Source organism: Aptenodytes patagonicus, chromosome 10, assembly GCF_965638725.1.
Source record: "Aptenodytes patagonicus chromosome 10, bAptPat1.pri.cur, whole genome shotgun sequence".
NCBI classification, from domain to species: domain Eukaryota; kingdom Metazoa; phylum Chordata; class Aves; order Sphenisciformes; family Spheniscidae; genus Aptenodytes; species Aptenodytes patagonicus.
This window is the reverse complement of record NC_134958.1, coordinates 14,572,662-14,597,618: the sequence shown is the minus strand read 5'-3', so window position 1 is coordinate 14,597,618 and position 24,957 is coordinate 14,572,662. Positions and strand designations below refer to the sequence as shown.

Here is a 24,957-nt window from a genome sequence, read left to right as displayed (position 1 = left end):
CCCTATTGGAGGTCTTGTGCTTTATTTGCTTTCTCTCCCTTTCCTTATTTCTTTCCCCGTTCCTCTCTTCAGGATGGGAGGACACCACTAGTGCTGGCCACTCAGATGTGTCGTCCCACAGTTTGTCAGCTTCTGATAGACAGAGGAGCAGATGTTAATGCCAGGGACAAACAAAACAGGTAATGCATGCAGAGGGTTGTCAGAATGCCTGCTGACATTTAAAGGGTAGAAAGCTGTCCCTTGGCTTTCAGGCTACAGAATCAATATGCTAAATTCAGTGGAAAAAACCCTGGGATTTAGTTCAGAAGTAATGTGCCAATTCAATAATGCAGATAAGCGTGGCCTCTTTTTATTGCTTGTTCTTGCATCTAAAATACATACAGGCTTGTTACTGCCAGCAGAGAAACTGCAGTTGATTGCTTTAAGGGTTTGTCTGTCCAAAGCTGCATCTTGCACTCTTTGGGATCAATATGCAAAATGGATTGTGACAGAAGTGGTACTCTGTCAAAAAGTACTTGAGTCCCATTGGAGCTCCAAAGGGACCTAAAGGCCTTGAAATGCTTGCTTCTATATTCATGGAGGCGGGGCAAGGGAGGGGTTTTCTCTTTGTATCTGCTACTTCTGCCAGTTATTTCTTGGAGGACGACTGTCTGGTGGCCAATGGACGTCAGGCTGCTGTGGGACAAAGCATGGGCACTTGCATTGCCTGTTCTGAAGCTGGCAAGTGTTTGGAAAGCGTTGCCAGGGCTCCCTAGCACTTGCCCTCCTAACTTTGTCTAAACTTCTTGTCTTGTGTTTGTGTCTATTGAGATTTGTATCTAGATAGAGAGGAAGCCAAAACTCACATGAGTTTTTAAAACACTGGGTGACTCTCTCAAAGGCAGTAAGTTTATGCTGGGTTTCATGAAAATGTTGCTATTACAGTGTTTTTGCTTGCTTTTTAACAAATATTTAAACATTGACTAAATGACTTTTTAAAGCTGTTTCCTCTCTTGATAGAGGAAAGATTCCTTGACTCAAGTTTCCATGATTAGACATAAGTGTACGAAGGATTATTTCTCCAAGTGATTGTTCCATTAAAGCGTGAGATCACCCAAGTATCTGAATGCAGTCTTTCTCCCTGTCCTCAGGACTGCCTTAATGTTAGGCTGTGAATACGGCTGCAAGGATGCAGTAGAAGTTTTGCTCAAAAATGGTGCGGATGTTAGTTTGACTGATGGCCTTGGTCATGACTGTGCTTACTATGCCAGAATTGGTGACAATATTGACATTTTGGCTTTAATAAAAGCTGCCGTTGAGGATTCCAGCAAAGGTATGAAGAACATGGCTATAACAGTTCGCTGTTATTCTTTCATTTGAATTGTGTATCTTCCCACTGCTATGTCTTCAGGAACTGTTTTTTGGAGGGCAGCTGTAGTCCTTTTAACAAAAAGGTGATAAGCTGCCTGTTCGGGAGGGGAAAGGAGGCTTTTGGTTTTTGTTTGTTTTTTAGTAAAGAAAGTTTTTACAGTTAATGCAGGCTCTGATGCCTTGAGGTATTAACATTGCTGAACCTTTGATTGCAGTATTGATCATAGGAGTTATTTAGCCTTATTTATAGAAAAACTTTGTACTTGTGAATGTTTCCCTATCTGATTAACTGGGGTGGTGGTGAATCTATTTCTTGAAATGTTCTCCCAAGATTGAAACTTGATAGAATTAGCTGAATGTGTTGCATAAGTGAAATGAATTTTTAACTTCCTATTTTTGTGGTGCTTTTTTAGCAAGAGATACCATGAAGAAAGGGCAGCCTGAACAAAAGGTAAGGCTGCTTATACTAAGTATCTCCTAAGGCAATATATTGCTGGTATTGTTGAGGGCGTGATTAAGATTGTGCTGTGATGCAAAACTAGTTCAGTATTTTTCAAATTCCTAACTTCATATGTAGCTGAGAAGATTCCCTATGTAATCAGATGGTGTGTCTATTTCTATTTGAAAAATATTCAATGATGTGCATATTCAGGATTAGAGTTTTGACAAGCATCCCATTTACTGTCTGGATGAGATCATGAGTGACCTCTTACTGAGAAGCAATCTGTCAAAATGTGAATGTTGGTAGTATTGCCCCCCAGTGGAAGCTGAAATGGAGGCTGAGCAGCCCACTGTCCCCAGAAATGGATATCTGCAGAACACAACAGGAATATAAATTAATACTTTACTGTTGCAATTACAGATTACTAATATGTCACAGAAGTGGAATCGGCTGCATGCGCAGGAGGAGGTGAATGTCAAGCTGTATCAGAAGGAACATAATGCTCAGGTAAGCGAGAAGGATTTCTGTGACTTGTGTATTCCCACATGCATAATGAACCAGACATACTAAAGACAAGATGTGCTTGTAAGTAAGCATTAACGATTCCATTAAGAAAGGTCATATATTGCTGTTTACTTAAAACTTAATTGCATGACTGTGTAATGTGGCAATTATGCAGATAAGCTGTAAACTTTTCCAGGGGGAAAAAAATCTTTTTTGTGTAATATAATTCCAAGTTTCTTCATGTCTTAACTTTTCCTATCTCTTAACCTTCTGTCTACTACTTTCGCCTGCAGTAAAATCATAGGGTCACAAAGCAGGAAGACTTACTTTTTTAACGTTATCAGGAGATGTGTGTTTAAGTGTCTTACTAAAAATAACCTGTGTCATAATTGTTCTATTAACCAGTATTAATTTTCTCATCTCATTACTATGTCATTACAGTTTTCAAAAAAGTAAACAACGTTTTAAGCTATGGGGAGCAAACCACTGAGAAATTGAGGCCTTCGTTCTGAAATGCTTTGTAATAAAAGGATAAAGATCTCTAAATGCAACTTCTCTGGTTTGAGCTCTGGTTTGAGTAGTTACCACAGTTAAGGCGGCGATTATCAGGCAAGAGTTAAACATGCTTTATTGTTTGCATGTGAGCACTGAACTGATTGACGGCGCAAAGACCTATCATTTTCATGTGTTGGATTTATTATATGTTGCTAGGGTGATTCTTGTGGCTGCTGGAACAGTTAGCATATTTAAAGGTTGCTATGCTTTATGCCGGAGAGGCTTTTTCATTGCACCTTTGGCTGCAGTGGTTGGGTTTCAGGAACTGTTTTAACGTTAGTTATTTTTACTTGTTAACAGACAGCAGATAAGCAGCCTCTTGAGTGCTGTCAGCATTGAACGTAATCTTACTCTGCTCATACTTTCAAAACCTGTGTGTACACTTACATGAAAATGAGCTACCTAGAGCTGAAAAGCTTGAAGACTCTGGAGCTTGTGCTTATGTAAAACTTCAGAACGAAACACACCTGGAGTAAGGCCACAAAATCATTAGGGGACTTGTTAGGCAATGCGTGGTGTCTTTAATGACTGTTAAAATTGTTGGTTCAGATTCTTTAGTTTTCCCAATCTGTGTGTGGTGTTTTGTGTTTTTTCAATTTTTTTTTTTTTTTTTACTTACTTTTTAAGGAATTGGAGTTAGAAAATCAAGATTTGAAAGATCGAATGAGAGAGGTGCAAGAGGAGCAAAGGATGCTGCTGGGTAGAATCAGTGGGCTACAACTACAATTGAATGAGGTAAACCTAGTATTGGAATAACCCGACTTGAAAGCTGTAATAACCACCTCATGCTGACAGGGAAGGCTGGTAGAAGCAGAAAGGAAAGCACGTGTAATTAGGACGCGGACTTCACTGCTTTCCTGTGAATTATTTCTGTATGTGTCACTGTCATTTCCTTCTGCTGCAAAAGCCTTTGGTCTTGTAATAATATTCAAAATGTGAGGAGACATGTTACAACGTCATTCACTGATACTCATAAATTTGAGCAATAACATCTATGGCTATTCTTTGCAATCTAACATGAACCATGAAGTGTTCTGGTATGTTGTAATTTGGAGAGTAGACTTCATCTGCACAATTAAATGTAGGTGTTGTGTGTCAGTACTTTATCATAGCCACTGCTTACTTTCCAGCTGTTGTAAGTGGAAACACAGAGAAAATCTTCAATTGGCAAAAACAGAAACAAGGGTTTTCAATAGGGAATTTCTCACCCAAATTTGAAACCCTATTTTTAAAAAAAGTTCCCTCTTCTTAGAGGTCTAAATGACCAGTACAATTGAGGAAGAAAATAAAAACAGGGTTGTTTTTTGCTTTGCGGAGGTTCACATTTGTTCCTTCACTGTATTTTTGTAGAGGTACATTTAAAAGGTGTATGCAGCCTCCCCTAAATGTAGCACATGGCTAGAAAAAATATTTCTTCTCATAATCATTGGCTTGTCTGAACTTCTCTCTTAAGCATTGCCTTTATAAAACAATAAAAAACCACAAACTCCTTAATACTTGCTTTCCAAAATCAGTAAACTTGTACTGAAAAACTGTAGTCTTCTGCCGCAGTAGTGTATGATCTAGATAACTGAAAAGATATTCCAGTTTCCTAGTATTCGTGTCAAGAGACACGGCTCTGTCAAACATCCTTAACTTCTGTTTATCTTTATTTCTCTTGTCAGAGGTTAGATGGTAAATGGAAGTGGAACAGTCAGAAGCATGTAGCATTAGAAACTGGGGTAGACTTGTCAACTAATGAACTGTGTATAAGCCCCTTAAACATTATTGAAAAAAATGATTTGTGGGGGAATTTTTTTGTTATTTTTGCAGGAGCAAATGTTTGCAGATGATCTTGAAAATGAGGTATGATACATCACCTTAAAGTGTAATAGAACTATGAAATAGGGGAAGTGACTATCGCATTGAAGTAATGCTATTTAAAACTACAGAGAAAAGAAAAGCTATCTCTAAATGCTAGATGAAATATCTACTGCTGTGTACTCAGTTTATACAACTGCACAGCATTTCTATTACTACAAATAATATATGTAATCCCTGTGGCACCTTTAAAGCAGACTTAATATTACAAGTATCTCTTTAGTGACTTTCAGTAATGCAAGACTAATAAATGCAAATAAATGAAACAATAGCAAATTATGTCGGTGCATATTCCCTTGACTCATTCTTCAGGACTCCTCTTGTAGAGGAGCGGTGTTGTGGAAGAACTTCAGAATCAAAAATTTAGGTATTCTTTCAGTGCTGATCTTGGTTGAAGTTCTCCCTTAACTTTTTAAAAAGTTGCTTGAGATCTTATAAATCTGGCCGTTCTTGTGGCTTTGGTTATTTGGCACTCTCTCTCTTTCAGAAAGATGAGTTGAAGAAAATCCTAACTACCAAGGAAAAACAGCAGGAAGAAAGCTTAAGAACTATTGAAGCTCTCAAAGCTAAACTCAAATATTATGAAGTACGTTAATTGATTTGAAATGTAATATAGCAATTGATATTTACAGTAGTAAATACTGAAGCAATTTTAAATTGTTGAAAGTCTTAAATGGTTATCTCATTGTAAAAGGCTTCCCTGCCCTTTAATCCCTAGCTTAACATATAGTAAAAATTTGAAATGCATTTTCAGCTTTGTTTTTGTGCTTCTTGCTGTTTGCTTTCAGGCTGACTTTGTGGGATCTGGAAGTAACTTTGGTAATAGTAAGTATATTTAATTCTTAAAACTTGCCATGCATGATGCAGTGTTAGAATACATAGACAAAGGGTGTTTTTTTCTGTCATCTCTTCCTTTTGTTCGTCTTAGCTATAGCCAAGCGTAACGTGTGTGTCCACACTTCAAACCTCAGAATAGTCAGCTGGCCCCAGTTGTGTTTGTACCTGAGTGCTAGGGCACTATTGATCAGTCTCACTTATGAGTGACTGGTCTTGTGAAATGTGCGTTGTAACTCTGCTACATCTTCTAGTAATGAAAAACAAGCTGAGCAAGATCTGTGTCCCAAATTGAGTCTTCCCCTTTCCATTCTTCATACCTTAAACAACATTTATGTCTAGCTCGTGACAAAAAAACTATGTTCATTGTGAAAGCTTGAGTGTAGGTAGGTTTGAAAGCAACTTTAAACACAAGACCTCAGCTTACACTTCTATTAGAAATTATTCCATTTCCAGAAACTGAAGTCTTTTGCATCCAACGTGGTTACAGGCCTGTCTTGTGCTTATGTAACTTAAAATGTTACTTAATCTGTCATGAGCTGTCACGAGAGCTGTTTAGCTGCCTGTCAGGAAGGATCACTTATTTGGAATGCAAGAGGGTGCTTTTCCCTGGTGTGTGCATGTGCAGACATGCAGCTAGCTCAAGGTGGCTTTCATGACTGTTTTGCAGAACAATACCTAGCCTGGCATAGTAGGAGTATTTTTTTTTTTTGTTAGTAGGAGTTTGTCCAGACTTCCTATGTGAATTAATTAAGGAGGAGTTGTTTTAATACCAAGTACTTAAACACCAGCCTGCAGCCTAGCGCAGTCCCATTGAATAGAATAAAATTAGGAAGGAAAATCATAGTTCTTGTGATTATGTGTTACTGTTTTTAAATAGAGACTAAATGCTGTTTGCTCTGCAAATCTAGGAAAAGAAGATTTATTACTTAAGCAAGGCCAAGTGTTTGCTGTGGAATCACAGGTAATAAATATTCTGCTACTTGAGAGAATTCTAAGATAGTTATGCTTGGGAAAGCTAAATATACTTATAAATGTACATACGTTAAACATTGCTTCTGAATACAAAATTTTCTGTAATACTTGCTTTGCTATGTTTATTTTTAACTGCTGGTGCCCTCTAGAGTTACATATGTGACATAGCTCTAAATGCTGTGAAAATGTCAAATACTAAGTGGTCTGTAATGAGCATTCTTAAAACTGAATCAACAGTCAGTGTAAAGTGCAACAGGTTGTTCACCTCCATGATTTTTTCCTATTTTAAATTCAGCTAAAACTCGGAAGACTTTATTTTCCTGCCAGCCACATAATAATTACCTGCCAGCTCTGCTGATAGATAGCTACCTTTTAAAGCCACGATTCAGATATTAACAAGGCCTATCAGGCTCTTACAGTGAGTCATATGTGATAGGGATTGGTCCTAACTGACAAACTGTTCTTACACTTGAGTATTTCAGCTGTAATGCTTCCAGAAGTGAGCGATGGCTAGAAATAAATCTTAACATCCTATGCTTTCTTGCCAGATTTCACTGATGTATGTTTTGTATCTTCTGCTGGTAACACAGAAAAATACAGTCTCTTCTGCCATGTTTTACATAAGGTTATCCAAATGGTCTTAGGATTTTTTTTATTCTTAGTTGAAGTTTAAAATGAGTTGATGTGCAATTCTTTAGGGGGGAAAAAAAAAGAAAAAGAAAAAAGGGGGGTGTGGGCACAAAAAGCCAACCAACTAAAAAAACCCAAACCATGTCCCAAGCAGGAGTTAAGTGGCTTTGAGCTAGTCATGTCTGGAAGCTACATACTGCTTTCTGGTCCTTGGAACATGAATGAGATCATTGGAGCAAGCCTGTGCCATGTAATAGCCATCACAGCTGGTAGTGAAGACCACGTGGCAGGAGGGCAAAACTGTTTTTTTTGAGATATCCTTTACTGGACAGTAAATGAAATGACAGTTTTCCTCAGTCTTTTCAGAGAGAAGGTTCTGTTAACCATGACATACTCTGTTCTGATTCCTTTTAAAATTATTTTCACATGTTTGAGGGACAGGGGAAATCTCTTAAATTAAATTTCTAGCAGATGAGTGATTAAATATGAATAACAAGGGAAATGAAATGAATATACTATACCTGCACTTTAATATTAGTCAGTAGGGCCCAATGATTGGGAAACAGTAATGTGGAGCTATATTCAGGATTTTTACTGTTAAAAGCTGAAATATATATGTTCTGTAATATGGGCAAGAATAGATTAGTGTGTTTCTAAGAAAAAAAGAAATCTCAGACAAATTTTATGCTCGTATCAACATAGGTTTAAGACAGTTATGTATATGAAAGCACATATATATATGACTTGTCAAACTTGTAAACAGGTATTCATTTTTGTGCCAATTTATCTTCAGTCTAGGTCTATGCTGAGACCCCTGGAGCTCTCCCTGCCTAACCAATCATCCAGTTCAGAGAAGGAAACTTTAAAGAAAGAACTTGACAACATGAGGACGTGCTATGGTGCAGCAAAAGAAGAAATTAGCAAATTGCAGAGGGAACTGTCTCACAAGGTATCTGAATGTAAAGCTTTGGCATCAGAGTGTGAAAGAACCAAGGTGGAATCTGATGGACAGATAAAACAACTGGAAGATGCTTTAAAAGATGTACAGAAAAGAATGTTTGACTCGGAAGGCAAAGTTAAGCAAATGCAGACCCACTTTCTTGCTCTGAAAGATCACCTGACTAATGAAGCTGCTTCGGGAAACAGTAAGCTAACAGAGGAGCTGAAGGATCAGTTGAAAGAAATGAAAACGAAGTATGAAGGAGCCTCTGCTGAAGTGGGAAAACTAAGGAACCAGATTAAGCAGAATGAATTGCTGGTGGTAGAATTTAAGAGAGATGAAGGAAGGCTAGTGGAGGAAAATAAAAGGTTACAGAAGGAACTTGTTAAGTTGGAGATGGAACGAGATAAAAGGGGAAGAAATGTCACAGAGTTAGAAGGGCAGCTCAAAGAAACAACAGCAAAGTTAGCCCACTCTATAACTTCAGAGAAATTTGAAAACATGAAGCGTTTGTTATCAAATGAAGTGAATGAGAAAGCAAGGAAGCTAGCAGAGCTGGAAGGAGAGCATGAAAAACTGCAGGCGGAGATACTGCTTTTAAAGAGGGAATCTGAGAGTCAGAAAGCTAAACTTGCTCAGCATGTAAAGCCAGAAGACCACGAACAAATGAGGAGTGGGTTTGAGCGAAAAAATGAGGAACTTGGGAAGACAATTTCTGAATTATCACAGAAGAATCAGACTCTGCAGAAGGAACTTGAAAGATTGCAGATCGATAACAAGATGCTTAAGCAGCAAATCCAAATGCTAAAAACTGAAATTAAAAGCCAGAACGTGCCTTTAAAAATTCACGAAGAATTGAAGAAAACAAATGATCTGACTGTTGGTGACCTGACCAAAAAGCTTTTTGAAATAACAAGAAAGTACAATGAAAGCAAAGCAGAAGCTGAAAAGTTGCTGGCAGAGAAGAACAATTTAAGTGAGAATATCAGCCACTTCCAAGCTGTGTACCTGTCTCCAGAGCAGCACAAAAAAGAAGTGGAAGCTTTAAAATCTAATGGCATTGAACTTGAAAAGCAGCTTGCTGAGCTTCAGAAAAAATATGATGATGAACAAGGAAAAGTGTGCAAGCTAGTCTCTGAAAACACAGTCATAAGAGAGACTCTCAGGGATCAGTATGTGTTGGCTACAACACATGAAGAGATTAAAACAGTCTTGAATAACACACTAGAAAAGAATAACAGGGAGCTGTCAGATCTGAAGGAAAAAACTGAAGAGATAAAGCAAGAATTCATAAGGGTAAATGAAGAAAATGGAACTTTGAAAAATAAGGTGAAACTCTTACAGAATCAATTACAAACTGAGTATATAAGTTTAAAAGATCATGAAACTACAGTGACTACTTTAAATAAAAGCATGCAAGAACTTCAGGAGAACAATGTTGCGATTATGGCTGAATATAAGAGGGGTCAAGAAGAAATTTTACAGTTGCATGCAGAAATTGAAGCCCAAAAGAAGGAAATTGACACAATTCAAGAATGCATTAAGTCAAAATATGCCCCGGTTGCCTCCTTTGAAGACAGAGAACAAAGCTTTGAAGCTACAGTGAAAGAATTAAAAGCACAGTTGCAGGAACAGGTGCAGAAGTGCAGAGAAAGCGAGGAGGAAAACAAGAAGTGCAAACAGGAGAATGAAAAGCTCAAAAATGGCTTTTTGTCCATCCAAAATGACTTGCAGCAGAACTATATCCTTGCTGAGAAGTCCCGTGAAATGGAAAAAATGTTCGCAAGCAAAATGGAGGAGTTGAATAAGCAATTGAGAGAATTGCTGCAGAAATACACAGGCCAAAAAGAAGAGAAAGATGAGCTGCAAGAGAGTACCAAGCAGTCCATAATTATGAAGGCTCAGCATCTTTCAGCAGAACAAATTGAAGCCTTGAAGAAGGCTCTTGGTCACACTATAGAGGATCTAAAGGAAGCTCTCAGAAGTAAGAAGGAATGTTATGACAAAGAAACACTAAAAGTAGGAGAACTACAGCGGGAATTGTCAGATCTAAAAAAATCTTCAATACCTTTGGTAGAATATACACAAATGAAGGAAATGCTAGAACAAGAAATTGTAGCAACCAAAAACAGCTTGAAGGAAAAGGAAGAAGAAAATCAAGTTAAAAATGAGGAAATCTTGAAGTTGCAGTCTGAGATTCAGCTTACTCAACAAGCTTTAACAGACCTGGAGAGTAAAGAAGTGATTGACATATCAGAATACAAATCCATGAAAAGTACTCTGGAGGCCCAGATTAATAGCATAGCTGAAAATTTGTCCAATATGAATAAAAAGTACGAGGAAGCATGTGAGGAGGCTTTGCAAGCTAAAAAGAGCGAGCTTTCTTTAAAGGATGAAAAGGAGTTGCTTGAGTTACGGAGTTGCAGTATTGAGCAAGAAATCAAAGACCAGAAAGAAAGGTGTGATAAATCATTGACAACAATTATTGACTTGCAGAAGAGAATACAGGAATCTGCAAAGCAGGTGGAAGCCAAGGATAACAAGGTAGGATGTGTCAGTTAATGCTCTTGATATTTTCGGTTTAGCAGTAGGGAACTAGTCTTCAAATATAGCTACTTAGGTATTCAAGCATGACTTTATGTACTGAGCATTAGGTCCCCAGGACTGGCCCAAATCTGCTAAGATGAAGTCCTAGTTTTGGTAGCATTATACTAAGTTTTTCTAATTCCTCGTATGTTTCAGGCATCATTTGTTGTATTTAAAATCTAAAACTTTCAAGCTGAGTTTCAGACTTCTGGGGTATAAGCTCATTCTTCCATCAATTTGGTGACTTATGTTTTCAGTTTACTTTTAAATACAAGACATATTCCTAGTTTGGTTTCCATGTGTTGATAAACTACTTCAGCGCTTTCTGTGTGAAAGATGATGTTAGCTTGATGTAAGGAGGAAGATGATTTTGTGACCAATTAGCTTTTGAAATGCCTAAATGGGGCTTTTTATTGATCTTACATACGTCTGGTTCACTTTAGCAGATTGTTAGTGTGAAAACACTTTCTTACAGTAAAATCTAGGAGTAAGAAATAGTACTAACTCTGAATCTGGAAGATATTTGACACAGATATTAGGCACTCTATGTTTCGAGAGCTGTGCTTTTTATTTAAGCTAAATGTATGCTGTTTGTATTCCTCCTTCAGATAGGTTATATTTGCATATAATTTAGAGCTGTATTTGTTTAGCATCTCTGGCTTGCCTTCTGACTGTTCATCGTCCTTTTTAGAAATTACACCTAGAATATCTTTAGAGCATAAGAAATTTATGTCGCTGGCTGACCTCCAGGGTCCATACCTCCATACCTTACAGATTTCAATGCTAGGAAGCAGAACGTGAACCAGTGATAGCGTGTCATGGAAATGAAGTCCTCTATCTTTGCGAAGTCTCTTAGCCAGTGTGATGGCAATCTGGGACAAAGACCCTTCAATGCTAGCTGATCTTCATCAGACTTTAAAAAAATGTTAAAAACACTAGTTTTCGGTAACTGAGAAATCCTTAAATGAGGTTTTTGTGTGCTTTTTTTTAAAGATAACAGAGCTGCTTAATGATGTAGAGCGGTTAAAACAAGCTCTTAATGGCTTGTCTCAACTTACATACACCACTGGGATTCCCTCAAAGAGGCAGAACCAGCAGGTTGAAATGCTCCAGAACCAAGTGAAAACACTGCAACAACAGCTAGCTGTAAGTAATTGTGCAAGGTGTTGTCTGAAATGCAGTAGCATTGCTTACAGTTTCTTGTATAAAGAGGGTCACTGGAGCACTGGGGTTGACTGTAGGCTTAGACTTCAAAAGTAGAGTATTCATGAATCTTTTATTTTTGGGAACTTTTCCAGATGAAAGGGGGACAAACAATTTGGAGAGACTTATGCTTACGAGATATGCTGCTATAGTTCATGCCGAGACCATTTCTGTATGCAAGTTCCACATTAATATTTTCTTGCAAAAACCACCAGCCGTGTATTTTCTCACTTTGAAAGAAAGTGAGATAGTCCTTTCTTAATGGATTTGACTTCGTGTTCCCTTTTCTGCAAACAGTGTGAAGTCTATTGTTTATCATTAAGTACTATCAGTAAAGGGGAACACTTTATGGTAAGTACTGTGAGTTTGTGCACAAACATGTTTGTGGCCCCTGTGACTTCAATAAAGCTCATTAAGCTATGTATGTGAGCAAAGTTAGTTATTTGTAAATCTGTACAGAAGTAGGATACATCTTTAATAGTATTTGCAAGGTTGACCCTTATAAGGCAAAGCATTCTTAAATTAGGTGGTTTTAAACAAATAGCTAATGCCGTTGATGAAACAAGTTTTTCATCTCAGCACCTGGGCTGACACACTAGATCAGCGTGTCTCTGATAGCCTTTCAGCAAAATTGCTTTGCTGCAAGTAAGCAATAAAAAAAGTGAAGCAGTGACTTTTTTCTTGAGTAATGGAGGGGATATAGCTAACTTTAACCTCGAGATTCTGCTTTGGCTAGTCTATAAGTGCACAAACCCAAGCCCACAAAGTTGGAAATAGGCAAGAGTAGATGTTAAAAACTTGATGACTTCACCTGCTCTTCCTGTCTTCTTTTTATAGGATGCTAAAAGGCAGCATCAAGAGGTAGTTTCAGTTTATCGGACACATCTTCTTAGTGCTGTACAGGTACGATAGTCCCAAGTTCAGATTGTTTTACTCTGTCATCTCAATGTAGAGATTCTTGAGACATGTTTCTAACTGCCGTACTGGAAAACCTCAAACTTGAAACTAGCATCAAGAAGTACCTGTTCTCAGGTTGAGAGTTTTTTAGAATGGACTGATCCAACAAAAAGCCAAACACATACCACAGCTGTAGTCTTATTGTGCCATCTTCTTATTACCATTTGTCTATGTGTAACTATATATAACAATAACCTGCTTTGAAGGGTGATGGTGTCTGGTGATGCGAGCGTGTTATTAAGTCAAGTAGAAGTTGGAAACTTAATGCAGACTTATCCAGTGGCTCTCACTGAACAAAGAGCTGATCAACTAATTCAAGCCTTATGACTTCAGACACTTAAGCATGCAAAAGGGGGACCATTACTACAGCAGCAGGCTGTGGAGTCCAGAGGATAGGAACAGTAATTTTTTCCCACGTCATATTTTCATAAAGGAAACTGCTGTGTCAGAGAGGCAGACCCTTCTTTCTCTCATGAGAAAAAAATAACAGGATTCCTGAAGTATTTCAGATTTTCCCAGAGAGTGGTGAAAATACAGCAATGAGTTAAAACTTTCTGGGTAATTTTGAAGAATCTCCTAATGTTTGTTAGTAATGGATGGTTGACACTTCATGGGATTTTTAATATTTCTTTTAACTAAGTGTTTGCTTGCTCTAGGGTCACATGGATGAAGATGTCCAAGCTGCTTTACTACAGATCATTCGAATGAGACAGGGACTTGTTTGCTGACGTGCTTAGTGCCATTGCTCTTGAAGGCTGCTGCATCTTGTAGGAGTGCTGTGATTACGGTAGTGATAACCTTCATGAGATTTATATAATTAGGATAATATAGCTGCAATTAGAACCTCCAAATATGAAACAACTTACAAAGCTGAAGTATTTTCTTCCTGTAAAACAGTAAAATAGGGCTACTAAGTTTCAGATCTGACACTTCTTTCATTTAGATTAATAAAAATGTAGAATGTCTTTTAAAATTGGTATACAAGCTGACTGTCAAAATGATGACATAGTAGTTAAATTATTTTAATGTCTGATTGACCACTTATTAAAGCAAGGCCTATACCCAGAAACTCCAGTTTATCCTATAACTTGGGACTCTCATGGTATGGTTAAAAATAAACTATGTTCAAATGAGCTTGGCTAAGTATTGTAGCTGTATATCTCCTTTAATGATTAAGAGAAAGTGGCTGTTTTGTCACATAAGCTGATCAAGACATACTACAACATGCTTAGTAAGTCAGCTGCAAAGGTAGATGAAAGGTATTTAGGTATATGTTGTAACTTGGCTGGCCAGGTTACAGACTTTATTTAAATATAAGCTTAAGATGTAGTGCCTTTGCTTTTTGCAAGACTTAAAAACCAGTTTTTCCATCAAAACACTAACTTCTATGTTTGCCTCCCCTTCCCCCCTCCCCAAGATTTTTCATGAATGCTTTGTAATTTTGATTACTGTAGGCTAAAATAGTGGGACTGGGGTGTCATGGTTTGTAGAGCAGCATTTTGATCTAAATGCGATAGTCCTACTTCTGTATAATTTCATTCTTCATTAGGCCTAATATGGGCGTAGACTGAGCAGCTCATTAAGCTGTACACTAGATAATTCAGGTATTGGGTTTTCAAACACTATCTCATGGAAGTTTAAGGTATTTTCCTCTTAACTGTAAATTATGTACTATAATCTTATTTATGGGGAAAGATGCAAATAGTAAGGATTAATGAAATGAGAGTTTTTATTTGCTGGGAATCTACCTATTAAACAAGACAGGGCTTCATTTTTTTAACTGAAGGATGATATTCCCATAAGTAAGTTTTATGAAAGAAAACATGAAATTTGGGACTATTCAAAGTAACTGAAAAATGAGCCTGATAACGTATGCGGCTGTTTTAACAGAGCAAACGGTGTAAGTGCTATCAGTAGCCGTGTTAACTTCAGTCTACTTGGTTGAAAGCATTTGCTTATAACTAGCAAGTAGGAATCTGGCATCCTGATGCAGAAAAGACAAACTTCCTCTTCCATGTTCCTGAAAAATAAGGACTTAAGTCAGAGTGCAGAGTTCTCTGCTTTGTGTTAACTGGGCTTCCCAACAAGCCGTACCTCACAGGCTTAGGTCTCAATTTTTTTAGTAGTACTGTGTTTGTTTCCTTTTTGTTCCTTTTTGAGCAGAGTCTTGTAGAATTTGAAGAGACAACTGCCACATAGAGGATACAGACATAGTGATGAATGTGCAGGGCAGTCTTTATTATATAAATACACTTAATATATTTACTAAATATATGTCTGTAGTTTAAACAGATCTACTGCTGCTTTCCTTTAATTTCTTAGAGGACTATTACAGAAAACATCTCAGTATATATATGTTACTTTTTAGCCAAATTCTTTTATGATTGCATTACTTGAAACTCTTATTAGAGAGAATTTGTTTTGATATACTAACTCTAGCATATTTTGATACTGTGTTTCCTTATTGAGGGAGTTCTATGTATGTTTTTCTAAATTTCTCCTATATTACATCATCAATAAAATGTTTTCTTCTTTTTTTATTGTAGTGGTCAATTCTGTAAAAGGTAAAGAAATGTAAATAGTTTGGCAAAATAGTCTGGGTAGTGAAGGATATTGAACTCGCTTGAATGCTCTTGAATACCAGGTAACACATTTGTGTTTTAGATGTCCGCTGGGATTATTAAGTTTTTCTATCTATTTCTAGAGTTTATGGTTGGTAACATTTTGGTGACATCGATCGAGACTCAAAGCTTCTGCCAGTTAGTTCTTCAGAGTAAATTGACTCTGACCACTTCTACACCAAACAGACAAGCTGTCTGTTATGTCAGTCGTTAGGTTTGGGGGTGAGCCAGTGAAGTTTTACTACCGCTTTTAATGAAAGCATATTCACTTAATAGCTTACACTGCTACCTGATTTCATGCTAAGCAATCTTTGCAGAATAATTTCTTGGCACTACCAAAATCCATTCATTTGGTGTAACTTGAAAGTGAAGGGCTCTCTAATTTCACCATTAGCTTAATTTAATTTTTGGTGGTTTGGATTATCTCATCCAGCCCGTGGGACATGAAAATGAGTAAGGTTGTTAATTGTTAGGTATGTTAAGGTTGTTAGGGTATGAACAGTATAAGTGGAACTTTACTGTATTTAAACAATGACTGGAACATGGTTTCTTCCTTGGATCTTGAAGGAGTTGCTTACATTCCAAGTTAGTAAGCAGAAGCTCTCCTTAGGGCTCTTGTAAATCTCTTAATTTGACTTTGAAGAAAAAAAAAGTATATGAGTATATATGCATTTGAGTTTTTTCTGAAGAGGAACTTGCACTTAGGTAGAACTGTTTCAAGATTTGATGTGTCTAAACCTTCCCTTTGCCAGTAAATACGTTCTGTCAATTTTACTGAGTCAGCTAATCCACAGGGTATCGTGAAGTGCTTTTACTGATAATTTTCTGATAGCTTTATATATTCTCAGGTGTACTATATGGGTATTTTGATCTCCAACCATATTTTTCTGCAGTGAGGCTAATTACTTAAAAGCTTTTTCAATTATATTTACATCCTCTTTTATTTTTTAGTAGACAAAGTAATTTCTTTCTGCTAGAGTATTTTACTTTTGCCATCTTTGTTTTAAGGGGGATGGGGGGAAGATTAACATGCCACTTAAATACCAGCTTGAAACATCTTCAAAAGTGAGCTTCTAGTTGAAAATATTCACTGTTATTCCACTCCTTGACCCATACCACAACAGCTACCTGGAAATACTGAGGTTGTGCACTTAAGTTTCTTATTGTGTTGAGACTCGATTGTTGTAACTGCTGTTCCAGCAGCTGAATGAAAGTGGCATAGATCTGAGGTTTCTCATCACGTTAAATGATTTCAAGATCGCTTTTGCAACTTCAACCCAATGTCATGTTACTTGAAGAATGAATACGATTACTGGCTTAATCCATTGCAGTACATATATTTTTTTAAAGGAATAATTGAAATTGCTATTTTTCTATGAAATGTGAATTGATAGCTGGTGTTGGGAAGTTGTGTAGGTGTTTTGGTTTGGGTGGTTTTTTTTGCTCTTCTAAAATGTTTCCTTAATACTCCTCTGTATTTCCTGTTAATATGATACTAAAAAGGAGATAATGAAGTTGAGAAGTTGCTACTTGTTGGGAGGGAGGTGGGCAGAGGGAAACCCACCAAGCCCAATTGCGCATCTTCTGCAGTAACATTTCAGTTGCACATCAGGAATTGGCTTCCTTTTGGAGCAGCAGTGCCACAGAGCTTTTGCCAGCTTGGTGGCAGCAGGCAGTTGTGGAGTTTTAATTGCGGTTACTTTGCCTTTTGCATAACACTGGTCTTAACAGCAGGATTGTACTTGGGAAGAAAGTCCTACCTGGACTTTCAAGTACTTACCTGGGAAGAATGCAAGATAAAGAATGCCATAGAAATGAGAAACTAAATCTGAATTTCCTTGGGAACGCTGTAATTCAATACTTCATGTAATACATGGTAGCTCAGACTCTTTTGTTACCTTTGTATTGGTGATACTATAAAATCATAGCATGCAAGAAAGTAAGCTTAATGTTTTGAGTTTTAATAGGTGTGGATTGTTTAAATACTGTACAAATGGGGATGTCTCCAGGCTTAAACTGAATGAACAAGTCCCTTGGCAATGCTGTATAGAAGTTTGGGGGTTTTTTGGCTCAATTGACTCATGAAGGTGAAGGTAAAATCTGGGCTATGTTCGCATATGAGTGAAGTTCCCATGGCAGTCATAATCCATGTATTTGGTAAAATCAACCATGAGGTATCACCTGCCTAGTGAAGGAAGCTTTCAGTATTTATACATTCATGGACGAACATCGCTGATAAATGAAAGGAAGAAATGGGAGGTCAGAAAAATGTCAAATGTAAATGAAATGCATCTTAAGAGGTTTGAGGGGTGCTTCACAAGAGGTATTTTGTGATCTGTTCCATGAAACAGTAAAGCAACATTAATAAGGTAATGCAGCTTATAATTGATTGTTGGCACAATGTTCCTATTATGTAATAGCACTTTTTAAAGTGAATATGTGACTCTTTTTTTGTTGTTTTGAGTAGCTGACTTGGAAATGTCTCTGAATCCTGGAAAGTTTATAGGGATTACTGCTTTTTTAATCTAATGCTTGTATTGCTCTGCCAACTCAGAAAATTAACTTTTAATAGAAAAAACATACATGTAATTCAGGCACAGCTATTAGATCAGATGGATTTTACATTAAGTGAAAAAGATGTTGAGCATTTAAGGGCCATTAAATTGTGAAGCTTTTTATTGTTGCACTCGTAGCCTTCAAGCCAGCACTCTGCTGTGAAGAATATTTATTTTTACATTTGTGAAGTATGCTAGATGATGGGAAGGGAATACATTTTAAAGGAAAATAGGACATGAAAATGTGATGTTTTTCCACTTTGTGAACAGCTAGTTTTATTTCATAATAATTAGTTTTACACTTCATTAAATGTTGGGTTTTTTGCTTATGTGCTGTTAGAATACAGTGGAGAAGACTTTAAAAATTCTCAGCAGGGCATCAAGCTAGAGTTTTATAATCTAACGGGGATATTTCAAAGTAAGATGGGATCTTTTTAAAGGTGGCTCATATCTTGAGGGTCAAAATAAGAATTATTTTGCATGCAAAGACACTTCTAGTTGGCGTCTTGTCTTGCCATACTACTTGCTGGACTTTAGGTCTTGTAAGATATTGACAAACTTACAAATGAGGAGTATAGATCAAGTAAAGTTGTAGTGTGATCTAGTCACAACAGACTTGGACAAGTGACTCTTTGTCTTCAAGCACAAAGGGGCTTGATGGGTAGGAATACTTGTGCCTTTGGTTTGGAAAAAAAAAAGTCTGTAAACATCACGGCTATGAAAAAGGGTGATCTTCTGACCATGCAGATGTATTCCAACTTGCAAATTCTTCTGAAAGTAGTAGTGAAAGATTTTTTGAGGGAAGCAAGGATGGGAGAGGTAAAGTAGATGATCAGTGAGAAATTCACTAGGAAAAAGTAGGAAGAGAAACTTGAAAAAAAAAAAAGTGCCAGCTGTGGGATCCCAGAATAAAAACCCTTCCAGAATATGAAAATGGCTTGAGCTTCAGGGAAACAGCCGAAGCTGTTCTTTTATGTGTGTGTATAGGAGGCCAAAGACTTAAAAGGAGTACTTGCTGCAAGCAAGAATAATGGACAGGTTTTTAAAAGAAATGGGTTGAGAAATACCCATTAAGTATTTATGGGCCTGACTTGAAAATATGAAACTGGAATATGTTCCAGCTGGTGAGCTGTTACAGGAACATACTGGCAATGGCAGAATGGGTGGTGAGGTATCATATTAAACTACCAGTGCATGGCCTAAAATCAGAGAGAACATTGCCCTCTAGGCTTGAAAGCTACAGCAAGGAGAGCGCTGTCTTGTGGGTGGACTCTGGTGAGTTACATCGCATTTTGAAAAGTTTTAATTTTAGCTCAAGAATGAATTAAAAGGCAGTGAGCCTTTCCTGCTCTGACTGCTTCTGTGCAATCACAGCTGAGATGAACCTGTGAAGATGCTGATTTCTGTTGGTAGTGGTTGGGTTAGGAGATATCGAGAGACCTATCAAGTTGTATTTAAGAAGTTGGCAGCCTACATCTCTTGGAACAGGACACAGTGTTGGCTTGTCTAGTGAGAAAATGCAACATTGCTACTAGTTTGGTAAAGCTGGAAAAACATGGAAATGCTCAGCTGAGTTTTACCTGGTAACACATGAAGAAATACTGAAGTCTTCAATTTCTTTCAGTAAGACAGGGAAGTACATACGTTTGCCTTTTATATTTCAAATCTGAAGTGAAAATTACTCCAGAATATCTGCTTCTGCTCAGAGGATGCTGAAATGATGTACACATGAGTACTTTCTAATGCTAGTATGACATGTCTTGAAAACAGCTACAAAACGAATCAGTCTGCATCATGCTGTGCGCTCAGTTGAGGCACAAAGCTGGCAGGCTTAATTACGTGGAGATGTGTTCTTGACTGGCTGTGCTGCCTGATGAGGCACAGAGCTCCCCCCTCCGACAGCAGCAGTTCTGCAGTGCACAAATTGCCCCACGTCTGCAACACTTCTTGCAGCAGGGTCTGTGCTTATCGTGCCTTCTAATGGGTGAGAAATTTGAAGAGCAGATTACAGTTTGAAATAGAGCGGGGAGAAAGCATACAGATAAAGAGGGAGCGGCTTTCTGATCTTGTATGCTCCTACAGAAACCAGATATCTAGAACAACAATTATTTGCTGCTGGGTGGACAGGAGATTTGAAGTTTTTGCAGTGGATTGCAAGGGGAAGTGTTTGGCTGCAGAAGTGCAAATTTAAAGTGTAGGTGGTGGGTGCAAGACCTTTAAATGTTGATCTTACAGGAGCTAGGAATTCCAGCATTGACTGGATTCCAGCAGCAGGGCCTGCATTTTCAAATGATGATATTCATGTTGTCTTCTGCCTAGAAGAAAATGACCTTGTCTCCTTTTAGGAATCCTGGACTGTTGGCAGCTTGCTCTGATCTGAAGCTCAGAGTTGTCAAATTCCTATAAATCTGAATAAAAGACAACTGTGCGTACGCATCTCAGCTCCTAAGTCTGACACCCTCAAGCTGTTGGAGGTTTTTCTGGAGGTGCTGTGTTGATATCTTCCACACATACAAGGAGTGGGTGTGATGCACTCAGAAAACATGGGGCCTCTGGTGTTCATGCATATTTTTGTACAAGAAATCTGAGGCATAAATGAATACGGTAACCCTATCCCAGCAGTCTCCTCGCAGCCTCGGGCAGTTAAGTCTCTCACATCCTACTGTTGCTAGAAGGTGAAGGAAATCTGTGGGCACTTAAGTAATGGCACACTGTGATAAGAGGGAGTTCTTTGGTAAAAAGCAGAAACTTGCAGGAGGTTAGGGTGGAGGGAGAGCAGGGCCTGAAAAAAGGGTAACAGGGTTCTCTTAGGGTTTCAGATTTACCTGGGGAGCATGAAGGAAGTATAAAAATACATTAATTTAGGCAGCTTTGAAGAATCCTGGCAGTCTTCTGCTATTTTTTTCTCTCTTCTGAATGAGATTATAAAAAGAGCTGAAGGAGGAGGGTATTATTCCCCTGTGCACAGGAGAGGACTCTTGAGACTCCCCAGTTGTTCCCCTGTGTACCTGTGGGGAGAAGGCTGCTGATGGGAAGAAGGACAGACAATTGCTCACCCCTCCAAGAGGGTCCTCAAGGAAGGAGGAACTGCACTCTGTTTAAAGATTTGCCCCCACTGAAAGGATGAAGACTTGCTGCTCAGACCTACTTCAACAGATCACCAGCTTCCGATTGCACGTCTGTCTTGTTCCATTTTATAGATGCTTCCTCTGAATCTCAAACAGTCAAGGCTGTCTGCAGGCATTCACTGTTGTCCTTGCCAGAAATGTGACCTTGGAAAGCTAAAGTGAGATTATTTAACCACCACCAGCACAGCCCCCATGCCTCTAGTCTACACACCAAACTCTGGCTGGCTGATGGCTTGCTTGTGGCATCTGATAGAGCATGAGATTTAAAAACTTCCCAGGTCACCTTTGCAGTATCTCAAATGCAATTCATGGGGAATCCAGGGACATTTTAAAGTAAATTACATGGAACAAATAAACCAATCTGCTTCTAAAGTGCTCTTGTGCCTTTGAAAACACTGACTATCTGCTGGGTTTTTAAAGGGTATTTTTATTCATTCTAATTGAGTTGACCTTAAAAAACAAAAGGCAACAACTGAACAAAAAACCCCGCCCCAGTGATGTGGGTGTCTGCTTAGGAGATGTCTGTTTTTAATCTATGCCAGTCTGCTCAGACAGCCACAGTGGTAAGGACATTGCAATTACTCCCTTGCAAAAGGCTTTGCTGTACCCCAGAATCTGAGTTCTGGTGGCAGCTAGTGCCGGCTGCTCAGGGTGTGTGGTCATGCGCTTGGTCAAGAGCAAGCAAGGAAAAGTCTCTTTAGAGCCACTGTTGGCAGTTGTCCCTTTGCTAGCCTGGAAGGAAAGGAAGCCCATGGGAGCATCATTCTGGTCAGGGCAACCTCATCTGCTCTTCTTTGTCTTCCTACCTTTTAAATCTAAGCATGCTCTTAGCCTCCTTGCTCTGTAGCAGAGAGGTCCACCATTCACTGATGTACATGCTTGTTATTGATGTCTCTTGGGATTAGGCAAAATTCCTAGTAATAGCTTTGCACCAAGGGCCATGTTGCAAGCGTTTCCGACTGTGGGTTAGTGATCATTAACAATGTGCCTGCGTGCCATCAGATCACCTGGCAGTACAAATTTGTCTACCTCAAGCATGATCCTGTCATGTTTGTCAGACTAGCTAGAACAGGCAGTCCTGAGCTCATGCTGGCTTTGTTGTTTTTCTGCCAGCTGTGGGATAACAGATGGTACCTGCTCTGGCATAACCTCTGCTCTGCAATCAGATAAAGCTGGGTCTAGGACAGAGGTTACATGATCTGGCACAGAGCCTGCCAGGACAAAGTTGATGTGCCAACACTTCAGGAATGTGTTTGAACTCGCTCAGGGAGTTTATACTGGCTCAGCACTTCTGGGCTACATGCTTACAGCATGTTTTCATCCTGTATCAGACACCTCAGAGCTGAAATGTGATTAAAACACTTAAAAGAGGGTCTCCAGTATAGTCTCTCTCTGGCTGTTGTGTTGCAAGCTGGTTTTATTCCTATTCTCTTCTCGAAGCTGGGTGAGATTTGGAGATGATGTTTTCTTCTGTGCAGGTCTGGGTTTGGCCACATGGCTATTCAGATGAGACTTTCTTAATGTTAATGGCAGCTAGCTTCTCAGCATGCTTTCTGGGACCAAGGAGGAGGCTGGGGGGAGAGAGAGAGAAGGAAGGCTGTACAGTTTTCTAGGCAAGATAAGAACCAGAAGGGGCTGTAGACCCTGACTAGCAAAACTGCTATTTCAGCAAGTGACTGCTGGATTGTTGGGGGAGAGAAGGCATCTTGCTTGTCACATCAAGGTTCCTATCAGATTTGTCTCCGAAAGATGCATACTTCCCCTGTTAGTTTCAAATGCATTTAATTGCAATGTACTTACAGAGCTTCTGCCTGTAGGCTCTGGCAGAGTTGATGTTCTGCCCTGTGGCTTGGAGATTTTTTGTGCCAGCTGACTTTCCTAATTGACAGTGTTCACTCTGCACTGATATGGCAAGTCATAAGCTGTATAACAAGTGTTACGGGGGAGGGAAAACTGGCGAGAGGATTCTGGCTCTACCTTGATACAAAACACTTACCCAGGAATGTGCTTATCTGGTGTATTCCCATCTCAGGCATGAGATACTCTTGTATTTCTGTTGAAATAGAGATGCCTAGGAGAGGTTACAAATGCTGCAGATGGACTTTCCTTGGGCTACAGGAAGGTGTAACATTACCTATGTCAGCTGGCTTGCCTCATCAGGACAAAGTATATATGTGACTGTCTTAACTGTTCTGAAATTCTGGGAATGTGCTCTAGGGGGATAGGAGAAGGAGAAATGAACAGCACAAATAGTCCGGAGCTGGACAAGTAAGACAGAGACCTTTAAATTCTTAGGTGGGCCAATGTTTGATGAGTAGTCTTGTGGCTGAATGTGGAATCCCCTGAGGCTCAATACCAGGGAACTGATGGGTATTGAACCACACAGCACCCTGCCCTGCATGGCTCCCTGTGCAAGCCTGGATCTGGCCCAGCTGTAGCTTGTCTGCAGGATTGTGACTCATCTGTGTTCCTCTGGAACAGGTTAATGCTCAAACTGTCAGATTTCTGCAGCCTGGGCTGCTACTGAGTCCATAATCTAATATGATAGCCGAAACTATTGGGCCATCAAAACAAACCTGGAAATTGTATGTTAATACTGTTTGTGGAAGTGGGAAGAAAAAAGTTTCTGTTCATTAATTGCGGGTCACAGGAAGCTCAGACTAGTGAAGGCCTGGCTGTGCGGGTGGTTTCCTAGCTTATAAGCTTCTGAAAAGAGCCAGGTGGTTTGAAGTGCTATAAGCATTGCCTAATATGAATATCAGACAAATAACAAGGTGGCAGGTGTCCTGACTTTTACCAGCATCCAGGATGAATGAATTGGAAATGAATGCTGTTAGGCAGAAGCATTTATGTAGAAAGAAAAATGTCTGCTGTATGGCATATTCTGTACAGCTGGTCAAAAGGTATTGTGAAGAGACATTTTTTCTCTGAGCATTGTGTGGGCACTTCTTCAAAGCTTCTCATGTTTGCTATGGAAATGTTGTGTGGCATGAAGAGAAAGAGGTGGAGAGTAAGTGGGAGATGCATTCTTTTAAAAGAAATAAGTAATTCTAAAACTTATCTCAAAATGAGAATTTCCATAAATAAGCAATTTAGGGAAAGAAGGACTTCTGAATACTTATGCTTAGGGGAAGACGTTGCAATTAATTCTAATTTAAAGGTAGTTTGCCCTATCCTGATATGATCGGATTTCATTGAAAAAGAAGGGGTAGTCGTGCACTGACTTGGCAGAAGCAGAGCTGCTCAGGCCTATGAGAAACCTTGTGCTTTGGGATTACTCATGGTTTTTAACATTTGGCACATACTTAACAGCTGAATTGTGCACGCTCTGACATGCTCCCCAAGACCAGGATTTGGACTCCCACAAACCCCGGAAATATTGCTGGGAGGATCTTGAGGCTGAAGGCTCCAATTCTGTTCAATAAACTCCTTAAAGCTCTGATTAAGCCGCCCTGACCCTGTTCCATGTGCAGTTTTCATTTGAATGTTTCACGTGTGTAACTCTCTGCTTGCATGGGGAGAGCTTATGAGAGAGGCACTTTGCAAGACCTGTTCCTAGCACCTTTGCCAGTGCAAGTAGTTTGGTGCAGGCTCCTGCTGGGGTTTGGATTTTGGCATGCCTGGCAACGTGATGATCTCCCTTGCAGCAGGAGCAAGTTGGATGCCTTTATCAGCCACTCTCGGGAAGAGGATGTTCCGCTGAGCCTTGCTGCTTGCATGGCTCTGGTGCTCGTCGCTTCTGGCCTGAACTGGTTCATGGCCAGCTTTGTACCTGTTTCGGCCTCACACCAATGTTGTCCTTCAGCATAGATGCTGT

The 24,957-nt window shown here is 39.0% G+C and overlaps 1 protein-coding gene across 4 annotated transcripts in view; it reads left to right on the top strand.

The window, feature by feature from the left end:
• Positions 1 to 24,957, top strand: part of UACA (uveal autoantigen with coiled-coil domains and ankyrin repeats) — a 100,798-nt gene that overhangs the window by 19,444 nt on the left and 56,397 nt on the right. For 2 of the 4 annotated variants that reach the window (XR_012996175.1, XR_012996174.1), the window contains exons 7-19: positions 73 to 179; positions 1,131 to 1,312; positions 1,764 to 1,801; positions 2,213 to 2,299; positions 3,479 to 3,586; positions 4,664 to 4,696; positions 5,199 to 5,297; positions 5,500 to 5,536; positions 6,457 to 6,509; positions 7,944 to 10,634; positions 11,670 to 11,822; positions 12,717 to 12,782; positions 13,493 to 13,623. Coding sequence is in view for 2 of the 4 variants with exons in the window: in XM_076348149.1 (XP_076204264.1) it covers positions 73 to 179; positions 1,131 to 1,312; positions 1,764 to 1,801; positions 2,213 to 2,299; positions 3,479 to 3,586; positions 4,664 to 4,696; positions 5,199 to 5,297; positions 5,500 to 5,536; positions 6,457 to 6,509; positions 7,944 to 10,634; positions 11,670 to 11,822; positions 12,717 to 12,782; positions 13,493 to 13,564 (3,726 nt within the window). In the remaining 2 variants the exon portion in view is untranslated. Of the gene's footprint in view, positions 1 to 72; positions 180 to 1,130; positions 1,313 to 1,763; positions 1,802 to 2,212; positions 2,300 to 3,478; positions 3,587 to 4,663; positions 4,697 to 5,198; positions 5,298 to 5,499; positions 5,537 to 6,456; positions 6,510 to 7,943; positions 10,635 to 11,669; positions 11,823 to 12,716; positions 12,783 to 13,492; positions 13,650 to 24,957 lie in introns of those variants that run through there. The other 2 variants (XM_076348149.1, XM_076348151.1) reach the window with 1 other exon arrangement.